At 45.1% G+C, this 17377-nt stretch overlaps 1 protein-coding gene across 1 annotated transcript in view; it reads right to left on the reverse strand.

Annotated features, from left to right (window-relative positions):
• CDH26 (cadherin 26) overlaps window positions 1–17151 on the reverse strand; it is a 33638-nt gene extending 16487 nt beyond the window's left edge. Inside the window, exons 1-4 of the mRNA XM_056844900.1 lie at window positions 17038–17151; window positions 6975–7055; window positions 6182–6304; window positions 2911–3072 (exon numbers count right to left, since the gene is read on the reverse strand). Coding sequence (XP_056700878.1) covers window positions 2911–3072; window positions 6182–6304; window positions 6975–7055; window positions 17038–17151 — 480 coding nt within the window. The remainder of the gene's footprint in view (window positions 1–2910; window positions 3073–6181; window positions 6305–6974; window positions 7056–17037) is intronic.
• Between the last annotated feature and the right edge of the window lie 226 nt (window positions 17152–17377).

Here is a 17377-nt window from a genome sequence, read left to right on the forward strand (position 1 = left end):
ACATTTAGTATTACGTTATGTTATGTATTATGTAGTTAGGATGTATGTTTTCTCTCCTTTTGTATGTCTTGTAATTGTAAGTTTAAAAATAATAAAATGTTATTGAAAAAAAGAAAATTACACACTGAGTTTCTCATATTTTCATTTTATTCTGTTCTATTATTAATTAAATCACAGTATTGCATTTTTATCCATTTCTTCCGAGGGGCTTAGGGTAGCATTCACACTTCTCCCTTCTGCCTTTTTATCGTCACAACAACCCTGGGAGATAGGTCAAGTAATGAGACAACGAGAGTGGTCTCAGATCACCTGGCGGAATTCAAGGCTCACACAGGAACCAGGAACACTGGCTTTTAGGGTCGTCCTTTACTGGGCATGACGGCCTGGATCCACCTGCAGAGTTCTACATGCTCCAGAGGCCTTATGCAAGTGGAAGTTTGGAAAAACAACAACCTTGAAACTAATGTTTTGTACTAAGTTCAACACAGCATAACTTAAAACTTTTCTGTTCATGCAAGACATGATGATGGAAAGTGCCATCAGGTTACAACTGACATCTGGCGACATTGTAAGGGTTTGAAGGCAAGAGAGGAAGAGAGGTGGAAGGGGCTGGCTAAAAACCTTAGAAAATCCCATTGGCAAGGGGAATGCGACAGCCCACAGAGGAGGTGTGGGTAGGGTTGCCAGGTCCCTCTTTGCCACCGGCGGGAGGATTTTGGGGCAGAACCTGAGGAGGGCGGGGTTTGGGGAGGGACTTCAATGCCATAGAGTCCAATTGCCAAAGCAGCCATTTTCTCCAGGGGAACTATCTCTATCGGCTGGAGATCAGTTGTAATAGCAGGAGATCTCCAGCTAGTACCTGGAGGTTGGCAACCCTAGGCGTGGGAGGAGAGTGGGGGACACAAAAGGAGTGCTGATACACAGGCCAGGAAGGAAGGAGGTAAGATCTCTGTAGGTTGCTGAGTAGGGCTGCTGGGAGGGGAAGGAATCAAGTGAAGCAACCCCCCCTTTCCACCCCCCTTTCCACCCAGTTCTGAGGTCAGTGGAGCCCCCCTCCTGGTGAAACATGGAGATCGCCGAGCATGGCCAGGAGTTGCTTCACAGATCCTTCATCCATATTCAGGTGCAAGCAGAATTACAATGTAGGTTGCAAACAGCACTTCATAGGGAGATATAGTTGTCATAAAAATCCAGCTAAAATTGTCTTTTCAGAATTAAGACAACTTCTTCCTTCAGGTTCGGCCTAATTAAATACTTCATGTTTTCTCTGGTGGGCCAGTTCTCTGGGGGCACTCATGAATAAATAGTTAATTATCATGATAGGTAGCCGTGTTAGTCTGTCAGTAGCAGTAGAAAAAAGCATAAGTCCGGTAGCACCTTAAAGACTAACAAAATTTCTGGGTATGAGCTTTCGTGAGTCTTCTTCAAGTGAGCTGTGACTCACGAAAGATCATACCCTTCCAGAAATTTTATTAGTCTTTAAGGTGCTACCAGACTCATGCTCTTTTCTACTAGTTAATTATCAGTTCTTGTTCCTTGGAATTGGGGAGAAAGAAGAGATAAAGATTTCAAAAGAACAATATCCCTGCAAAGGGTCAGTAGTGCTCTGACTGCCCGCATAGTCAGGTGCTGTAACTGCAGTTTAACTTTTTTAAAATATCACCAACAAATCAGGTCTGGGGGGAAAAAAGACAGATGCAACATAGAAAAGACTGGAAAGCCATAAGTTGACTATGAACGTCTATAAAACGGAGCAAACAAATGGTGGCAATTCTAGACTAAAGTGGGGATCCATCCCCATCGAGTGGGGATCCAATTTAAGCCGAACAAGCTGCACAATAACCAGGAAAGTGGCTTTCATGTCAAATCTGGCTTAAAATGATCTGAGCCACCTGAGGTTGTAAAATGCCATCAAAAGTAATTTCTTCCCTAGGTCTTAATTCCATGTGAATATGTACCTATTCTACCCACACTGCTTCACTGATATATGCACAGTACATAGGGTTGCCAACCTCAAGGTAAGGCCTGGCGATCTCCCGAAATTAGAACTGATCTCCACATGATGGAGATCAGTTCCCCTGGAGGAAATGGCTGCTCAGGGAAGTGGACTATATGGCATTATACCCCAATGACGTCCATCTCCCTCCCCAAATTCCACCCTCCCCAGGCTCCACCCCAAAAATCTCCAGGTATTTCCCAACCCAGAATTGGCAACCCTAACAGATGGGTGGATCCAACCACCCTTGAAGGAGCCTTCCTCCACCTTTAGTGGTTCTCACAGAATTATAACTGATCTGCAGACTACAGCGATCAGTTCCCCTGGAGAAATCTGGCAACAGCAGAAGGTCGGCTCCAAGGCATCACATCCTTGCTGAGTTCAACTCTGCCCTCCCCTGGCTCTGCTCCCCCCCAATCTCCAGGAATTTCCCAGCTCGGAGTGGGCAACCCTAGGTAAAGGTCCCCTCTGCAAGCACCGGCTCATTCCTGACCCATTCCCTCACATCCCGACGTTTCCTAGGCAGACTTTGTTTACGGGGTGGTTTGCCAGTGCCTTCCCCAGTCATCTTTCCCTTTACCCCCAGCAAGCTGGGTACTCATTTTACCGACCTCGGAAGGAGGGAAGGCTGAGTCAACCTTGAGCTGGCTACCTGAAACCGACTTCCGTTGGGATCGAACTCAGGTCGTGAGCAGAGTTTTTGACTGCAGTACTGCAGTTTAACACTCTGTGCCACGGGGCTCCTGGGCAATGAATAAACAAATCCTCCAAAGCACTTGGATTTTCTATAGATTTTAGTCATTCAAAGGCAATGTTACCAAATAAAAGTTGTGATGATATTAAAATATTGACTATCAAGGAAATGATTGGGGGTGGGGGGGTTCCGCTCAATCACTCTTATCCATGATAATTACCAAGAAAGAAGGGTTGGTCTCCCGATCAATGGAACGATGCACATAAACACGTCCGCTGGAATCATCCTCAAGAGAAAACAATCCAACCTCTGGAAACTCATCGACACCCGGACCGCTGATTAAATATCTGATGGTCATATCATGTGATTTATTATTGAAGAGCTACAAAAGGAAGAAGACAGCTGAAGAAGTGCTCTTATTACCAGGTAACATCCCTCTTTAATCCTTGTATGCTTATTAAAAAAAAACAGGGTACTAATCTGGTATTAGGATCAAACAGATCCAAAGTAACTTGCTTAAAAAAAAGCTGCATGGATCCAAATTCAACGTAAAGATTGTCATCTAGAGTTAGAATTGCGCAGGGATAGTATCTGTAATCTGTAATTAATCTCACTGCGTCCTGATAATTCTCGTGCATTTTTTCTTTCAATTCAGAGACAACGGAAGGTATGGATTCTTTTTTAAAAAGCTATACTGAATGATTAGCAGCACACCTTGATCTTTACTGATATTTTAATGTTGAAAGCTATTGTGGGGTTTTTCACTATGCTGGGATCAGTAAATCCCACACTGCCTTGGGCATATTTCAAATGAGAGCCAGTGTGGTGTAGAGGTTCAGAGCGGTGGAATCTAATCTGGAGAACCGGGTTTGATTCCCCATTCCTCCACATGAACGGTGGACTATAATCTGGTGAACCAGGTTTGATTCCCCACTCCTCCACATGAAGCCTTATTTTAATATGTCTTTGGGGTTATGTGTGTGTGTGTAAGGAGTTATGATGACCCCAGCAAGGGGCTTTCAAGACAACTGAGATGCAGAGGTGGTTTGCTATTGACTTCCTCTGCAGAGTCTTCCTTGGTCTTTGGGGTTAAAATGACCTTCAAATCTCTAGGTAGGTTGTTTATCATTATTTACTTCATTTATACCCCACCTTTCCCCCCAATGGGGATGCAAAGTGGCTTACATCATTCCCTGTGAGGTAGGTTAGGCTTAGAGTGTATGACTGGCCCAAGGTTACCCAACAAGCTTCCTTGGCAGAGTGGGGAGTCGAACCTGGGATACCCAGATCCTATTCCGCCTCTCTAACCACTAATTTCCTTTCACAGCATTTAAAGGAAAGCACCAACAAATCACTGGAAACAAAAACGTTGACCTAGAAGATAAGTAAATATTGTGATGACATTCATAGTTCAGAAGGAGAATGTCAACCGGCATTGAATTTAAATTTCTGTTGTAACTTTCTCCATCATCAAGCTCCAATCAATCGAGTTAATCATTAAAGCAATAAGCAAGCAAGAGACCCTTCTGATCCAAATCCCTTGGACTTCAGGGAGATTCCTGTAATCCCCTTATCGTGTCACTCTTTCTGGAAACTGTTTGGGACAGGCTGAGTTCTTGCTCAGTAGTTCCCATTCATGCCATGCTGGGCTATGTGACTGAGGAAGAACTTTTCATCTGCCACTTATAGAATATAACTTTGGCAGCTGTGCTGGCCTCCGAGAAGTCATAGAATCATAGAGTTGAAAAGAACCACCAGGGTCATCTAGTCCAACCCCCTGCACAATGCAGGAAATTAACAACTACCTCCCCCCACATTCCCAGTGACCCCAACCCTCTCCCCGCCATGCAGGATCCCACCATCAAAGCACTCCCGACAGGTGGCCATCTAGCCTCTGCTTAAAGACCTCCAAAGATGGGGACTCCACCACCTTCCGAGGCAGTGCATTCCACCATCGAACAGCCCTCACTGTCAGGACGTTCTTCCTAATGTTTAGGTGGAATCGCTTTTCTCTTAGTTTAAACCCATTACCCCGTGTCCTAATCTCTGGAGCAACAGAGAACAACCTAATGCCCTCATCAACATGACATCCCTTCAAATATTTAAACATGGCTGTCATGTCTTCCCTCAACCTTCTCTTCTCCAAACTAAACAAACCCAACTCCCTAAGTCTCTCCTCACAGGGCATGGATTCCAGACCTTTGACCATTCTGGTTGCCCTCCTCTGGACACGCTCCAGTTTGTCAACATCCTTCTTAAATTGTGGAGCCCAAAACTGGACACAGTATTCCAAGTGAGTCCATCTGCCCTGAGCTCAAGCAACGCTACAGGTCATGCAGCATGCACTGCCAGGATGGAAACGGGGAAGGCTATTCTTCGTCTCGGGGGCTATTCCATCGTCATTGGTTTTTGACCCCATGATGGAGTCACAAGAATAACAGATCTCCAGAAGCTTTGGCAATAGTCATGGGGCTAAGTAAGGGATATCAAAAGGGGGACAATTCCTATGTGAAATCCATGTTGAGCCAGGAAAAAGTTCCCACCCCGGCTGTCAGTCTTAAGCTTCCAGCTAGGCAAAGTGTGAAATGCCATCTGCTATCAAGCAGGTTGAATGGTGTGAGAGATGTGGCAACTTTTCTCTTCATAGTATCAAGGAAAAAAATAATCTTCATCCCCCCCTTTTTTAAAGTGTGAAATGGCAGATGAATAGCCAATGGCTGTTAAATCACAGAATCATAGAGTTGGAAGGGGCCATAAAGGCCATCTAGTCCAGCCCCCTGCTTAATGCAGGGTCAGCCTAGAGCATCTCTGACAAGTGTTTGTCCAGCCTCTGCTTAAAGGCTGCCAGGAAGGGGGAGCTCACCACCTCCCTAGGTAGCTGATTCCACTGTCAAACAACTCTTACTGTAAATTTTCCCCCACCCCAATATCCAGCCAGTACCTTTCCTCCCACAATTTAAACCCATTATTGTGAGTCCTATCCTCTGCTGCTATTGGGAACAACTCCCTGCCCTCTTCCAAGGGATAGCCCTTCAAATACTTTAAGAGAACGATCATGTCCCCCCTCAACCTCCTTTTCTTCAGACGAAACAATCCCAATTCCTTCAGCCTTTCCTCGTAGGGCTTGGTCTCCAGGCCCCTGATCATTCTCGTCCCTCTCCTCTGTACCTACTCGATTCTGTCCTAGGAAAAGGAAATGCCAGTGCTGTATCTGGCCTCCTATTCTGGGGTGCTTTGCTGCACAGCTACCTAGGACTAATGGACTCCAGATTCTTGCCAAGCGTCACAAACTGATTACCCATTCATCATCACCAGAGATGTGCCGCACAAGTACTGACTATGCACGCCACAAAGCTAGACCCTGAATAAGCTGCTCCTTTATCAGTTTAACCTAAACGAACTTTACTCCTTAACTCAACTGACATTGGAGACCACAGCCATGTGATATAAAGCACCCGATGGAAATTTTTTTAAGTAACTGATTAAAAAACCTCTCCGATGAATTTGGGGAATGGGCCTTTGTCTTCCTCCTCAAGTTCCAGGGTGGCGATAATCCATCTTCTTTTTGTGCGCCGCAAAGGACGAAGACTGTCCAAAAGATCCAGGTGCTGACCCTAAGAACATAATAATTAACTTCTATTATAAAGTCTATGTGCATCACTGGTGCAGAATGCTGCTCTCAATATACTGACAGACACTTTCTTACCAGGCTTACCAGGGCCTCTTTCCAGGAGGTGATCTCCTGCCGCTGTGCTCGTGTTCTTGCTGCTGCTGATGTTTGCAGCAGGAGAAAAGGGAGGGAGGACTGGCATCTGACCTGGAAGTGATATGACTTCTGGGTTGCAACCTTAGAATCCTCCCAATATCCAGGGGTATAACCACAGAAATTTGGGGAGATTCCTAGAGCGTTGTCTGGAAGTGATGTCATTTCCAGGGCAGACAAGAAGCTAAAATCTCCCAGGGTTTGCAGGCACAGGCTTTGGAAGACTATTTCAAAGTGTAAACCCTGGACATGCCCTGGAAGCTTATTAGAAGTTCTCCAATGGAAGATAATCTTCCCATGTAGACCACTGAAGGCTGTAAACTCACAATCTGATGTTGGTGTTACTGATGAATGTGTATGTGCAAATTTATCCTTTAAGGACTCAGAAGCGAAAACTGTCCAAGCTCATTGTTATTGCTAAATATAACCAGGAATGGAATCCCGCCCCCAAACACACGAGAACCAGAAAACACAGAGATTTCCAAATAATTTTAATCTCAATTTTTAAAAGAAGTCCCCACCTGTCTGCTTTTCTTGCTGATGGTCTTTCTTAGGCTGTCGTCATCTCCTAGTCCGCAACGGAAGTTGTCAAAGGCGAGAACCTTAAAACGAATGGGAAAAAAACTAAAGTAAGGAGGGCACTGTTTTAATAAAGCTACTTGCATGTTGCCTGCAAGGTCAGGCAACCTTAGAAGAAGAAGAAGAGTTGGTTTTTATATGCCGACTTTCTCTACCACTTAAGGAAGAATCAAACCAGCTTACAAGCACCTTCCCCTTCACCAGACACTCTGGTTTTACTTGACGGCACCCCCTCATATTCCTGTCTCCCCAGATTTGCTTCTGGCTGGCAATCCTATAAGAAGTTATCAAACAGGCAAAAACAACCCAACTATTCTCTCTTCTACTTTTTTAACCCAGATGACAGCTCTTCTATTGTGTGGAAGCCCGACAAACATTTATCAGCAAGCATAAAGGGGTCAGTAGAAGTTACTATCTTTTCCTGTGAAATATTGATATCTCACCAATCTACCTTGGTGCCAATGATTTACTGAGGTCACCTGGCTGTAACAGAAATGTAATTCCTAAGGCGTAATCACCTGTTGTGCACAGCAAGCTTGTTTAACTTGTTGTCTTGGTACAGGATTAATCTCCAAGGCATGGTGTAGCACACTCTTTCTGCTTCAAAGTGTCCCTGCTGGCTATATTGCAACATGTTATACTCATTTCTCTATATAATGCCATAGAGTCCACCCGCCAAAGCAGCCATTTTCACCAGGGGAATTCATATCTGTCTCCTGGAGATAATTTGTAAGCTTGCATGTTTGTTTAGGGCACAGCAAACCAGGATCTTTTACCTAAAAAGGTGGCTGTGAGTAGCAGGTTTTTAGTAGGAGAAGGATAACAGAGACCTAATTTAAAAGGAATATAGAGTGTATTGAGGGATTTGGCATAATAGTGTGTGTGGGGAAAACTTATCTTAAGCAAATACTAGTGGTACTAAACCAAAGCACAGACACATTCCTTTTACCAATTAATATAGCAACAACAACCAAACGTTCAACAGAGCGACCCCAATTTGGAGGAGGAGTCACTTTATGAGCCAAAGGTGTACATGTGTGGACAATGGGGAATAATGCTTTGGAAAATAAGAGGGGGGAGAGATCAAGAGGGAGAGCAAAGACTACCTGTCCTATTCTGCAAAGACTTGAAATGACTGCTGCTGAAAGTTAAAGGAGAAAAGTGCCAAAGCAGGACAGCTGAACATCAAGAAGACAAAAGTAATGACTACATAAGAATTACTCAACTTTAAGGTTGACTATGAGGAAATTGAATTTTTTTCAAGACTTTCTATTCCTTGGCTCCATCATCAACCAAAAGGCAGACTGCAGCCAAGAAACCAGAAGGAGACTGAGACTGGGAAGGGCAGCCATGACGGAGCTAGAAAAGATTCTGAAATTTTAAGGGTGTGTCACTGGCCACCAAGATCAAGTTAATTCATGCCATCGTATTCCCTATTACTATGTATGGGTGTGAAAGCTGGACAATGAAGACAGCTGACAGGAAGAAAGTAGATTCCTTTGAAATGTGGTGTTGGAGGAGAGTGTCACGGATACGTAGACTGTCAAAAAAACAAATCAGTGGGTTATAGATCAAATGAAGCCTGAATTGACCCTAGAAGCTAAAATGACTAAACTGAGGCTATTGTACTTTGGTCACATTGTGAGAAGACCAGAGTCACTGGAAAAGACAATAATACTAGGAAAAGTATTATTTTATAATAATACTAGGAAAAGTAGAAAGGCAGCAGGAAAAGAGGAAGACCCAACAAGAGATGGATTGACTATAAAGAAAGCCACAGCCATCAATTTGCAAGATTTGAGCAAGGCTGTCAAAGATAGGATGTTTTGGAGGACACTGATTCATAGGGTCGCCATGAGTCGGAAGTGACTTGACAGCACTTAACACACACATTCTGTGAAGAAATCAGATGAAAGAAAGAGGGATCCAATGTGTTTTGAGAGTCTCTGTTGCAGTTCAGCTGGTATCCAAGATCAGGCTCTCTTACTGGTTCTAAAGCCAGGCTAGTTATACTGTATTTGACCCATAGCATAAAATGGGTTATTTTCAGGAGACAAAAGATTATCACAGAGGATAAAGGAATATTTCAGAGTAATCAAGAGAAAACTATAGAACTGACTAAACGGCACCACAAAAGGCAACAGGAAGGGCAGTTTTTGAATGAATTATAGTTCAGGATTACAAAGCATGAGATATTAAGGTGAGTCATATATTCAGTGGGAGCTTCAGGGACAATGGGAAGATTTGAATTGGAGGTTCCAGACTGTCACAGGGCACCTACTGTCCGAATCGTGTTAATGGTCAGTGATTGAATAGCATGTAAAAGTAGGGTTGCCAACCTCCAGGTACTAGCTGGAGATCTCCTGCTATTACAACTGATCTCCAGCCAATAGAGATGTTCCCCTGGAGAAAATGGCCGTTTTGGCAATTGGAAAGATGGCATTGACGTCCCTCCCCTCCTCAAACCCCACTCTCCTCAGGCTCCACCCCATAAACCTCCCGCTGGTTGTAAAGAGGGACCTGGCAACCCTATGTAAAAGACAATATAGGGAGAGGCATCTTTGGCTTCTCGTCTGGTATGGCTTCATTGTTGTCATCCTGTTGGCGCTCCTTGATTTCTCCCAAAAAGGCTTCCTTGGAAGCATCTGCTGTGGTTGTTGTCAGCACCATCCTCTATATGACAGCCCTTCAAGTACTTGAAGGTGGTTATCATATCCCCTCTCAGTCTTCTCCTCTTCAGGCTAAACATACCCAGCTCCTTCAACCTTTCCTCATAGGACTTGGTCTCCAGACCCCTCACCATCTTTGTTGCCCTCCTCTGGACACATTCCAGCTTGTCAACATCTTTCTGAAATTTTGGTGCCCAAAACTGAGCACAGTACTCTAGGTGAGGTCTAACCAGAGCAGAGTAAAGCGATACCATCACTTCGCGTGATCTGGACACTATACTTCTGTTGATGCAGCCCAAGACTGCATTTGCCTTTTTAGCTACTGCATCACACTGCTGACTCATGTTCAGTGTTTGGTCTACTAAGACCCCATGATCCTTTTCACACACACTACTGCTGAGACAAGTCTCCCCCATCCTATAATTATACATTTGATTTTTCCTACCTAAATGCAGAATTTTACATTTATCTTTGTTGAACTGCATTTTATTAGTTTTAGCCCAATTCTCCAGCCTGTCAAGATCATACTGTATCCTGGCTCTGTCTTCTACCGTATTTGCTACCCCTCCCAATTTAGTATTTAATGCCAGTAAAAGTGTCTTGTCAAACAGGAAGGCTTAGAAAGACACTCCACCTGAGATTCTGAAGAACTATTGCCAGTCCCAGCTGGCAGGACTTAGTAAAATCGGCCAGATCCCCAAATCCGTATAAGGCAGTTTCACATGTTCTCCAGACCCCTCACATGTTACGCTACACAACAGGGAAAAGGGGAATCTTTACAGTTTAGTTATCCAAACATTTACCGGGGGGGGGGGGGATTCTTTCACTGAAGATCTTCTTTATTTCTGTACTTGCGAGTTCAGAAATAACTAGTAAACATAACAAGAGTTCAACAGAAATGTTGATTTCAGACTGACAGGATTAAATGCTACCCTGACTACTTCACAGTATTTGCATTGGTCGAAAGAGTGAACTTGAAAAACAGGATGATGCAGAAAAGCAATAGTGGGGCCTTATTTTCCTTGATGAATGTACAGATAATCCCCCCCTCCCCGAACCTAGACATTACTGAGAAGGTAAGTATAGCTACTGGGAAATACGTAGTGCTATTCATATTAACTGATGCATGTCATTCCTGACATAAGCCAACTCTTCATGTTGACTTTGTAGAATGAATCCTCCTTTCGACTTAACCCCTTGAAAGAAAAGCTTTCTGTGAAGGAGGATTCTTATTAACCAGCAACTTTCAGAGGCGTTGTTTCCTGGAACACTGTGTCAATAAAGTCAGTCACTGGGATTAAAACACACACACGTGTGTAAGAAATTGGCCATGACTCCCAGAAGGTGAAAGGTTTTCTTCATGGCTAGATAAGTTCTGCTTAAAGGGTGCTATTCGAATTCTTCCTAAAATTGAATTTGGACAAAGTGAAATTTCCCTCATATTGAATAATTTCCCCCTCCTTATCAATCTATCTGTACATCATATTTTTAACTCTTGCCCTTCCTCCAATGAATGCAGGGCTAAGTATATTCATATACACAAACACATGAATCTGCGTCATACTGAATCAGACCTCTGGTCCATAAAAGTCAGTATTGTCTACTCCAATTGGCTGTGGATCTCCAGTGTCTCGGGCAGAGGTCTTTCACATCACCTATTGCCTGGTCCTTTAAACTGGAGATGCCAGGGATTGACCCTCCTCCATACAAAGCAGACGCTCTTCCATTGAGCTGTAGTCCCTCCCCACAATTTTTTTTAAAACTCAGAACCCTATGAGGTTAATCATGCTGAGGAAGAATGTCATTCAGTACGCTTCATGACAGAGAAGGAAATGAGCTCAGGGTTCCCCAGTCTTAGCCGAACACTAACCATGCCATCTCTCAAAAACAGACGCTCCAGAACTTGTTGAATGTTTAATCCACTGAGCCAGGAACTACTAGAAGCGACACTTCCCTGGCTTCTTGGTGACAAACATGGACGCTTCCATTCCTATGAGGCCTCCTCACCTCCCTTTCATCTCTCCAGGGTGAGGGTAAGTTTGAGAAAGAAGAGGTCTGGCACTGGAAACTCTCCAGCACGCCTGGCACCAAATCCGGTGTAATATTCTTTGGGCTCAAGCATGCATGATATAGTCCCTGAAGAGCAAAAGCAACCCCCTTTTGAATCTCCGAGAACTGTCTTCCTGACCAACGAATTTCTCATAACGCTCTCCCTCACCACACACACACCTTCCGCCTGCTTCCAGAAGATGCAAAGGAGCCTCAGTTGGCCTCCTTGAAGAAACGACTGCATGTGAAGCCCCCTGGGGCTGTTTTGGGTTGGGAAAATGGAACAGGAGGAAGGCAGGAATCCCTCCTACCCCCACACCATGGTCCCAATTCAAATCAGGTCCCTCCAGCGCTTCCGTATGGAGCATTGGGAAACACCCAGCTGGTGTCCTTCTGAGAGTCCTGTGGAGATCATGTGCAAAGTGTACTTTGGGCCTTATGCAAAGACCCAAGAAGAGCCCATATTTGTATAGCAACCACTGTCAGTCCTTCTGTTCAGGCTGACTGCCAGATGAAGCCTTGCTGAGAAACTTATTCTTACAGCTTCCCTGGAAAAACTGCTGTAAATATAAATGGTGAGAAGACCCGTGTATGCACCTCTGAGATTCTTGGATGGATAAAGATGTAATAACAAAACGGTGATAAAAAGGAAGAGGGATATCTGGACAGCCAGAACTAATTGTACATTAGACAATTTTTTTCTGATAAGAACCATTAAGTAACAGAAGACTTTTGCCTAAGAAAGTCTTACAGTCTTCTTGGGAAGTCTTGAAAAAGCGGAGGCATAGATAAGGGGAGTTCTAGTTTCAGAACAGTGTGTTAAACCAACTGCTGATATCCCTGTCACGCCCAGGAATTTAGAGTTTCATAATTCCTAGAGTGAAATAAGCCCTATGAGGAAAGGCTGAGGGACTTGGGAATGTTTAGTCTGGAAAAGAAGAGGTTGAGGGGGGACATGATTGCTCTCTTGAATATTTGAAGGGCTGTCGCTTAGAGGAGGACAGGGAACTGTTCCTTTTGGCAGCAGAGAATAGGACTCGAAATATTGGGTTTACATTACGGGTGGAAAGGTACCAGCTGGACATCAGGGAAATTTTTTCTTACAGTAAGAGTAGTTCAGAAATGGAATCGGCTGCCTAGGGAGGCGGTGAGCTCCTCATAACCAGCAGTCTTCAAACAGTGGCTGGACGAACGCTTGTCAGGGGTGCTCTAGGCCGATTCTGCAGTGAGCAGGGGGTTGGACTAGATTTTAATTTTCCCTGTTGAGTATGGACACGATTTTAAAATTTATCCATAAAATAAGGGGAAGGGGCTACAATGGCAGGGGGGAATCAGAAGGAATCTCACACAAGGAGAGTTATCACTAGGGCAAACAAAACATAAGAACATAAGAAGAGCCTGACCAGCGTAGCGTACTGTTTCAATACTGTGCCAATGTTCAAAAGACTGGATCCAACCCTTTTGGTAACAAGGAAGGCCTATGGTGGTGGAATGTACTGTCAAGTCACAGCCAACAGAGGTGGTTTGCCATTGCCTGCCTCTCCACAGCAACCCCACACTTCTGTTTTTCCATCTTGCCTATGGAATAATTTCTTTATGTGGCTTAAGAAGCAATAATGGAAAAACGATGGTACAGTACAGCCCAATGAAGGTTAACAAAACCCAGCCCCGGTTTTGACAGTATATTCTGAAAGACTACAGACAGTGAGCAGATGGAAATAATCTACTTGACAGTTCATTGACAGCTGTAGTCACATGACTGTAAAAAAGATGTAGTCAGAACAGGCCTGAACAGGTTGAGAATGATGACTCAGCAGCTACCAGTTGATTGGTTAATTGACTAGGCAGAATTGTATATAACTGTACAAAGAATGTATGTATTCACTCTGCTACAAATAGAGTGTCTGGCGGAGCACTTTGTCGGAGTATGCCAGAACTTGCTTGTATTTATTGCACCTGTAAATAAAAGTAAATAGCACTTATTCAAACTGTGCTGACTCTGCTGTCCTCACTTGAGCCTGGGGTGACAGCCAACCTAAACTACAGTAGCCATCAGGTTTACCATGGAGCTGGGTGTTCTGAAAATGGTTGGGAGGTGTCTAGAATGGTGCTAGCAGAGAACTCATACCGAATCAGACAGATCCTGCTACAGAGCTCATTGTAAGACTTGGAAAGCAGCGGTGCAACAAAGAAAGGTTAGTTTTCTAGTCCACGCTCATCCCAATTGGTCTATACCGCTGCGTACAGCTTACTGTCAGTTGGATCTTAATATGTAATTTCTGAACTCTGGTCTAAGCCTGTTCATTTCAGTGGGTTTAGACTGGTATCATACTGCATAGGATTGCACTGATACTGTGTCATGTGAATACTTATGATTCTGTCCTTTCTGGTGGTTCCAGGAGATGGGGGTAGGGTGGCTAGATCCAGGTTGGGAAACTCCTGGAGATTTGGGGATGGAGCCTGGGAAGGACAGGGATCTCAGTGGAGTACAATGCCATACAGCAGTGGTTCCCAGCCTTTTTTCACTTGCGTACCATTTAGCAGCCCATTTCTATAAATTGCACCCTTCATATTACCAAAATGTTTGTAATTAATATAGTTGCCATTATTTCAAATGCATATTTCTGCCATTATGCAATTTCCCCCTAAATGTCCTAGTTCATACCCCTGGGGGTACACGTACCCCAGGTTGGGAATCACTGCCATAGAGTCCACCCTCTAGAGCAGTGGTTCTCAAACTTTTTCCGACCATGGCCCCCTTCCGATCTTGTTTCCTTCCTGTGGCCCCCCTGTCCTACCGTAGAAAGGTAGCTATTTAAATGTTTTGTTTGTCCAAGGGACAAAGAAGCATAAACAGCCACACAAAATGCACACATGCCGTTCTTATTGCGAAACTGAAATTTACAAAAAATACCGTCCCACCCCGCAAAAAGGGAATACAACACGCTAATAAACAACAATGTTCACATACAAGGGAGAACAAAGCCTCTACCACTGTTTTCTAGTTTCTTCACTTCTGTTTTCTTTTTTCTTTTCTCGGTCACTTCTTTGTTCTCCTCACTTCCCTCTGTGGCCCCCTAGTCTCGTGCCGTGCCCCCCCCCATTTACACAATTTTCACCTGTGGCTCCGTTGGAATATCCTGCCCCCCCCGGGGGGGCCCCATATGGCCCCAGGTTGAGAACCACTGCTCTAGAGCAGTGGTTCTCAACCTTTTTCCGACCGTGGCCCCCTTCCGACCTTGTTTCCTTCCTGTGCCCCCCCCCATCCTACCAGTAGAAAGATAGTTATTTCAATGTTTTATTTGTAAATAGCCCAGGAACAAAGAAGCATAAACAGCCACACAAAATGCACACAGCAATTTTCACCTGTGGCTCCGTTGAAATATCCTCCCCCCCCCTGGGGGGGCATATGACCCCAGGTTGAGAACCACTGCTCTAGAGCATCCATTTTCTCTAGGGGAACTGCTCTCTGTAGTCTGGAGATGAGCTGTCATTCTGGGAGACCCCCCCCCCCCCAGGTCCAACCTGGAAGCTGGCATCCCTACCTAAAACCTTAATGCATTGGTAGAAAAGAGCAAGAGTCCAGTAGCACCTTAAAGACTAACAAAAATATTTTCTGGTAGGGTATGAGCTTTCATGAGCCACAACTCACTTCTTCAGATACAGCTAGAGTGTGAATCCATCTGTCTTTAAGTAGAGGAGAGTGAATTCAGACAAGCATTAGCATGTAAATGTGAATAGCAGGCGTGATGGGATTAGGTGCAGTATGCAGAAGAGTCTGTGATGTCCAGGGGAGAGATGGGTGTGGAGAAACCAGCATTGGTAATGAGCCATGAATGCAAGGTTGCTGTACATTCTAGCTGTATCTGAAGAAGTGAGCTGTGGCTTACGAAAGCTCATGTGTGTGTGTTAAGTGCCGTCAAGTCGCTTCCGACTCATGGCGACCCTATGAATGAAAGTCCTCTAAAATGTCCTATCTTTGACAGCCTTGCTCAGATCTTGCAAATTGAAGGCTGTGGCTTCCTTTATTGAGTCAATCAATCTCTTGCTGGGTCTTCCTCTTTTCCTGCTGCCCTCAACTTTTCCTATCATGACGGTCTTTTCCAGTGACTCTTGTCGTCTCATGACGTGACCAAAATATGATAGCCTCAGTTTAGTCATTTTAGCTTCTAGGGTCAGTTCAGGCCTGGTTTGATCTATAACCCACTGATTTGTTTTTTTGGCAGTCCACGGTATCCGTAACACTCTCCTCCAACACCACATTTCAAAGGAATCTATTTTCTTCCTATCAGCTTTCTTCACTGTCCAGCTTTCACACCCATACATAGTAATAGGGAATATGATGGCATGAATTAATCTAGTCTTGGTGGCCAGTGACACATCCTTACACTTCAAAATCTTTTCTAGCTCCTTCATGGCTGCCCTTCCCAGTCTCAATCTCCTTCTAATTTCTTGGCTGCAGTCTCCCTTTCGGTTGATGGTGGAGCCAAGGAACAGAAAGTCTTGAACAATTTCAATTTCCTCATCGTCAACCTTAAAGTTGTGTACTTCTCCCGTAGTCATTACTTTTGTTTTCTTGATGTTCAGCTGTAGTCCCGCTTTGGCACTTTCTCTTTTAACTTCTAGCAGTAGTCATTTCAAATCTTCGCTATTTTCTGCCGATAATGTAGTGTCATCAGCATATCTCAAATTATTAATGTTCCTCCCTCCAATTTTCACTCCACCTTCATCTAAAAAAAAAAAAGCTCATCCCCTACCAGAAAATATTTGTGTTCGTCTTTAAGGTGCTCCTGGACTCTTGCCCTTTTCTACTACTGCAGGCAGACCAACACGGCTACCCACTGTGAATTATCTTCATGCATTGGTTACTGAACGTCCCCATTTATTCATGGAAGGTTTTGCATTGGATCTGTCACTCTCTAGATGCCCATTTTCCCCATTTGAATTCTCAAAACTCTGCATGGCGGCTTATTGTTCAGTTTTGAGAATATGGATGGGGGGAAAGTGCATCGAAAGAGTGGCAAATCCAATGCAAAACCTTCCATGAATAAATGTTGACAACACTGTGCTGACTCCCGTAATCCGTCCTGAAGGCGGACTATAAAGAACGTAAATGAAATAAGCAACCGGGACCGGTCCGCCGGGGGCTCCTGCGCGCTCCCCTTGAGCCAGGCGGTGCCCAGACCCGCGCCTGCCGCGCTCCGCCTCCGCTCGCCGCGCTCCCCTGCCGGCGATCGCGACCTCGGACTCCGGCTTTTGAACAAGGTCAACTAAAGATCATCCAAACCTTCCCGTCCTCCGCTCCCCGGAGCCTCCCGCCCCGGCCCCCCTCCGCCGTCCCTACCGCCAGCAGCAGGAGCGCCGCCCGCAGGCTCCGGCCGCTGCGTCTCCAGGCGCGCATCGCTCCGCTCCGGGCTGGCGGCGAAACCCGGGCGAGGCGGCCGCCGGGCCCTTTAAGAGGGCCGGAGTGGGGTGGGTGGGGGGTGGAGAGCCGGGCTGGCCACGCCTGAAAGCGGGGGGGGGGGGACGGTATGGAAGACTCTGGCTGAGCCGCTTGCGGGGCTCTGCCTGCTTCCCAGCTCGCTAAGCATCGTTTAAGGGGGAGGGGAGTGGGGGGGAGATGGTGG

The sequence above is a fragment of the Euleptes europaea genome, chromosome 2 (assembly GCF_029931775.1).
Source record: "Euleptes europaea isolate rEulEur1 chromosome 2, rEulEur1.hap1, whole genome shotgun sequence".
NCBI classification, from domain to species: Eukaryota; Metazoa; Chordata; class Lepidosauria; order Squamata; family Sphaerodactylidae; genus Euleptes; species Euleptes europaea.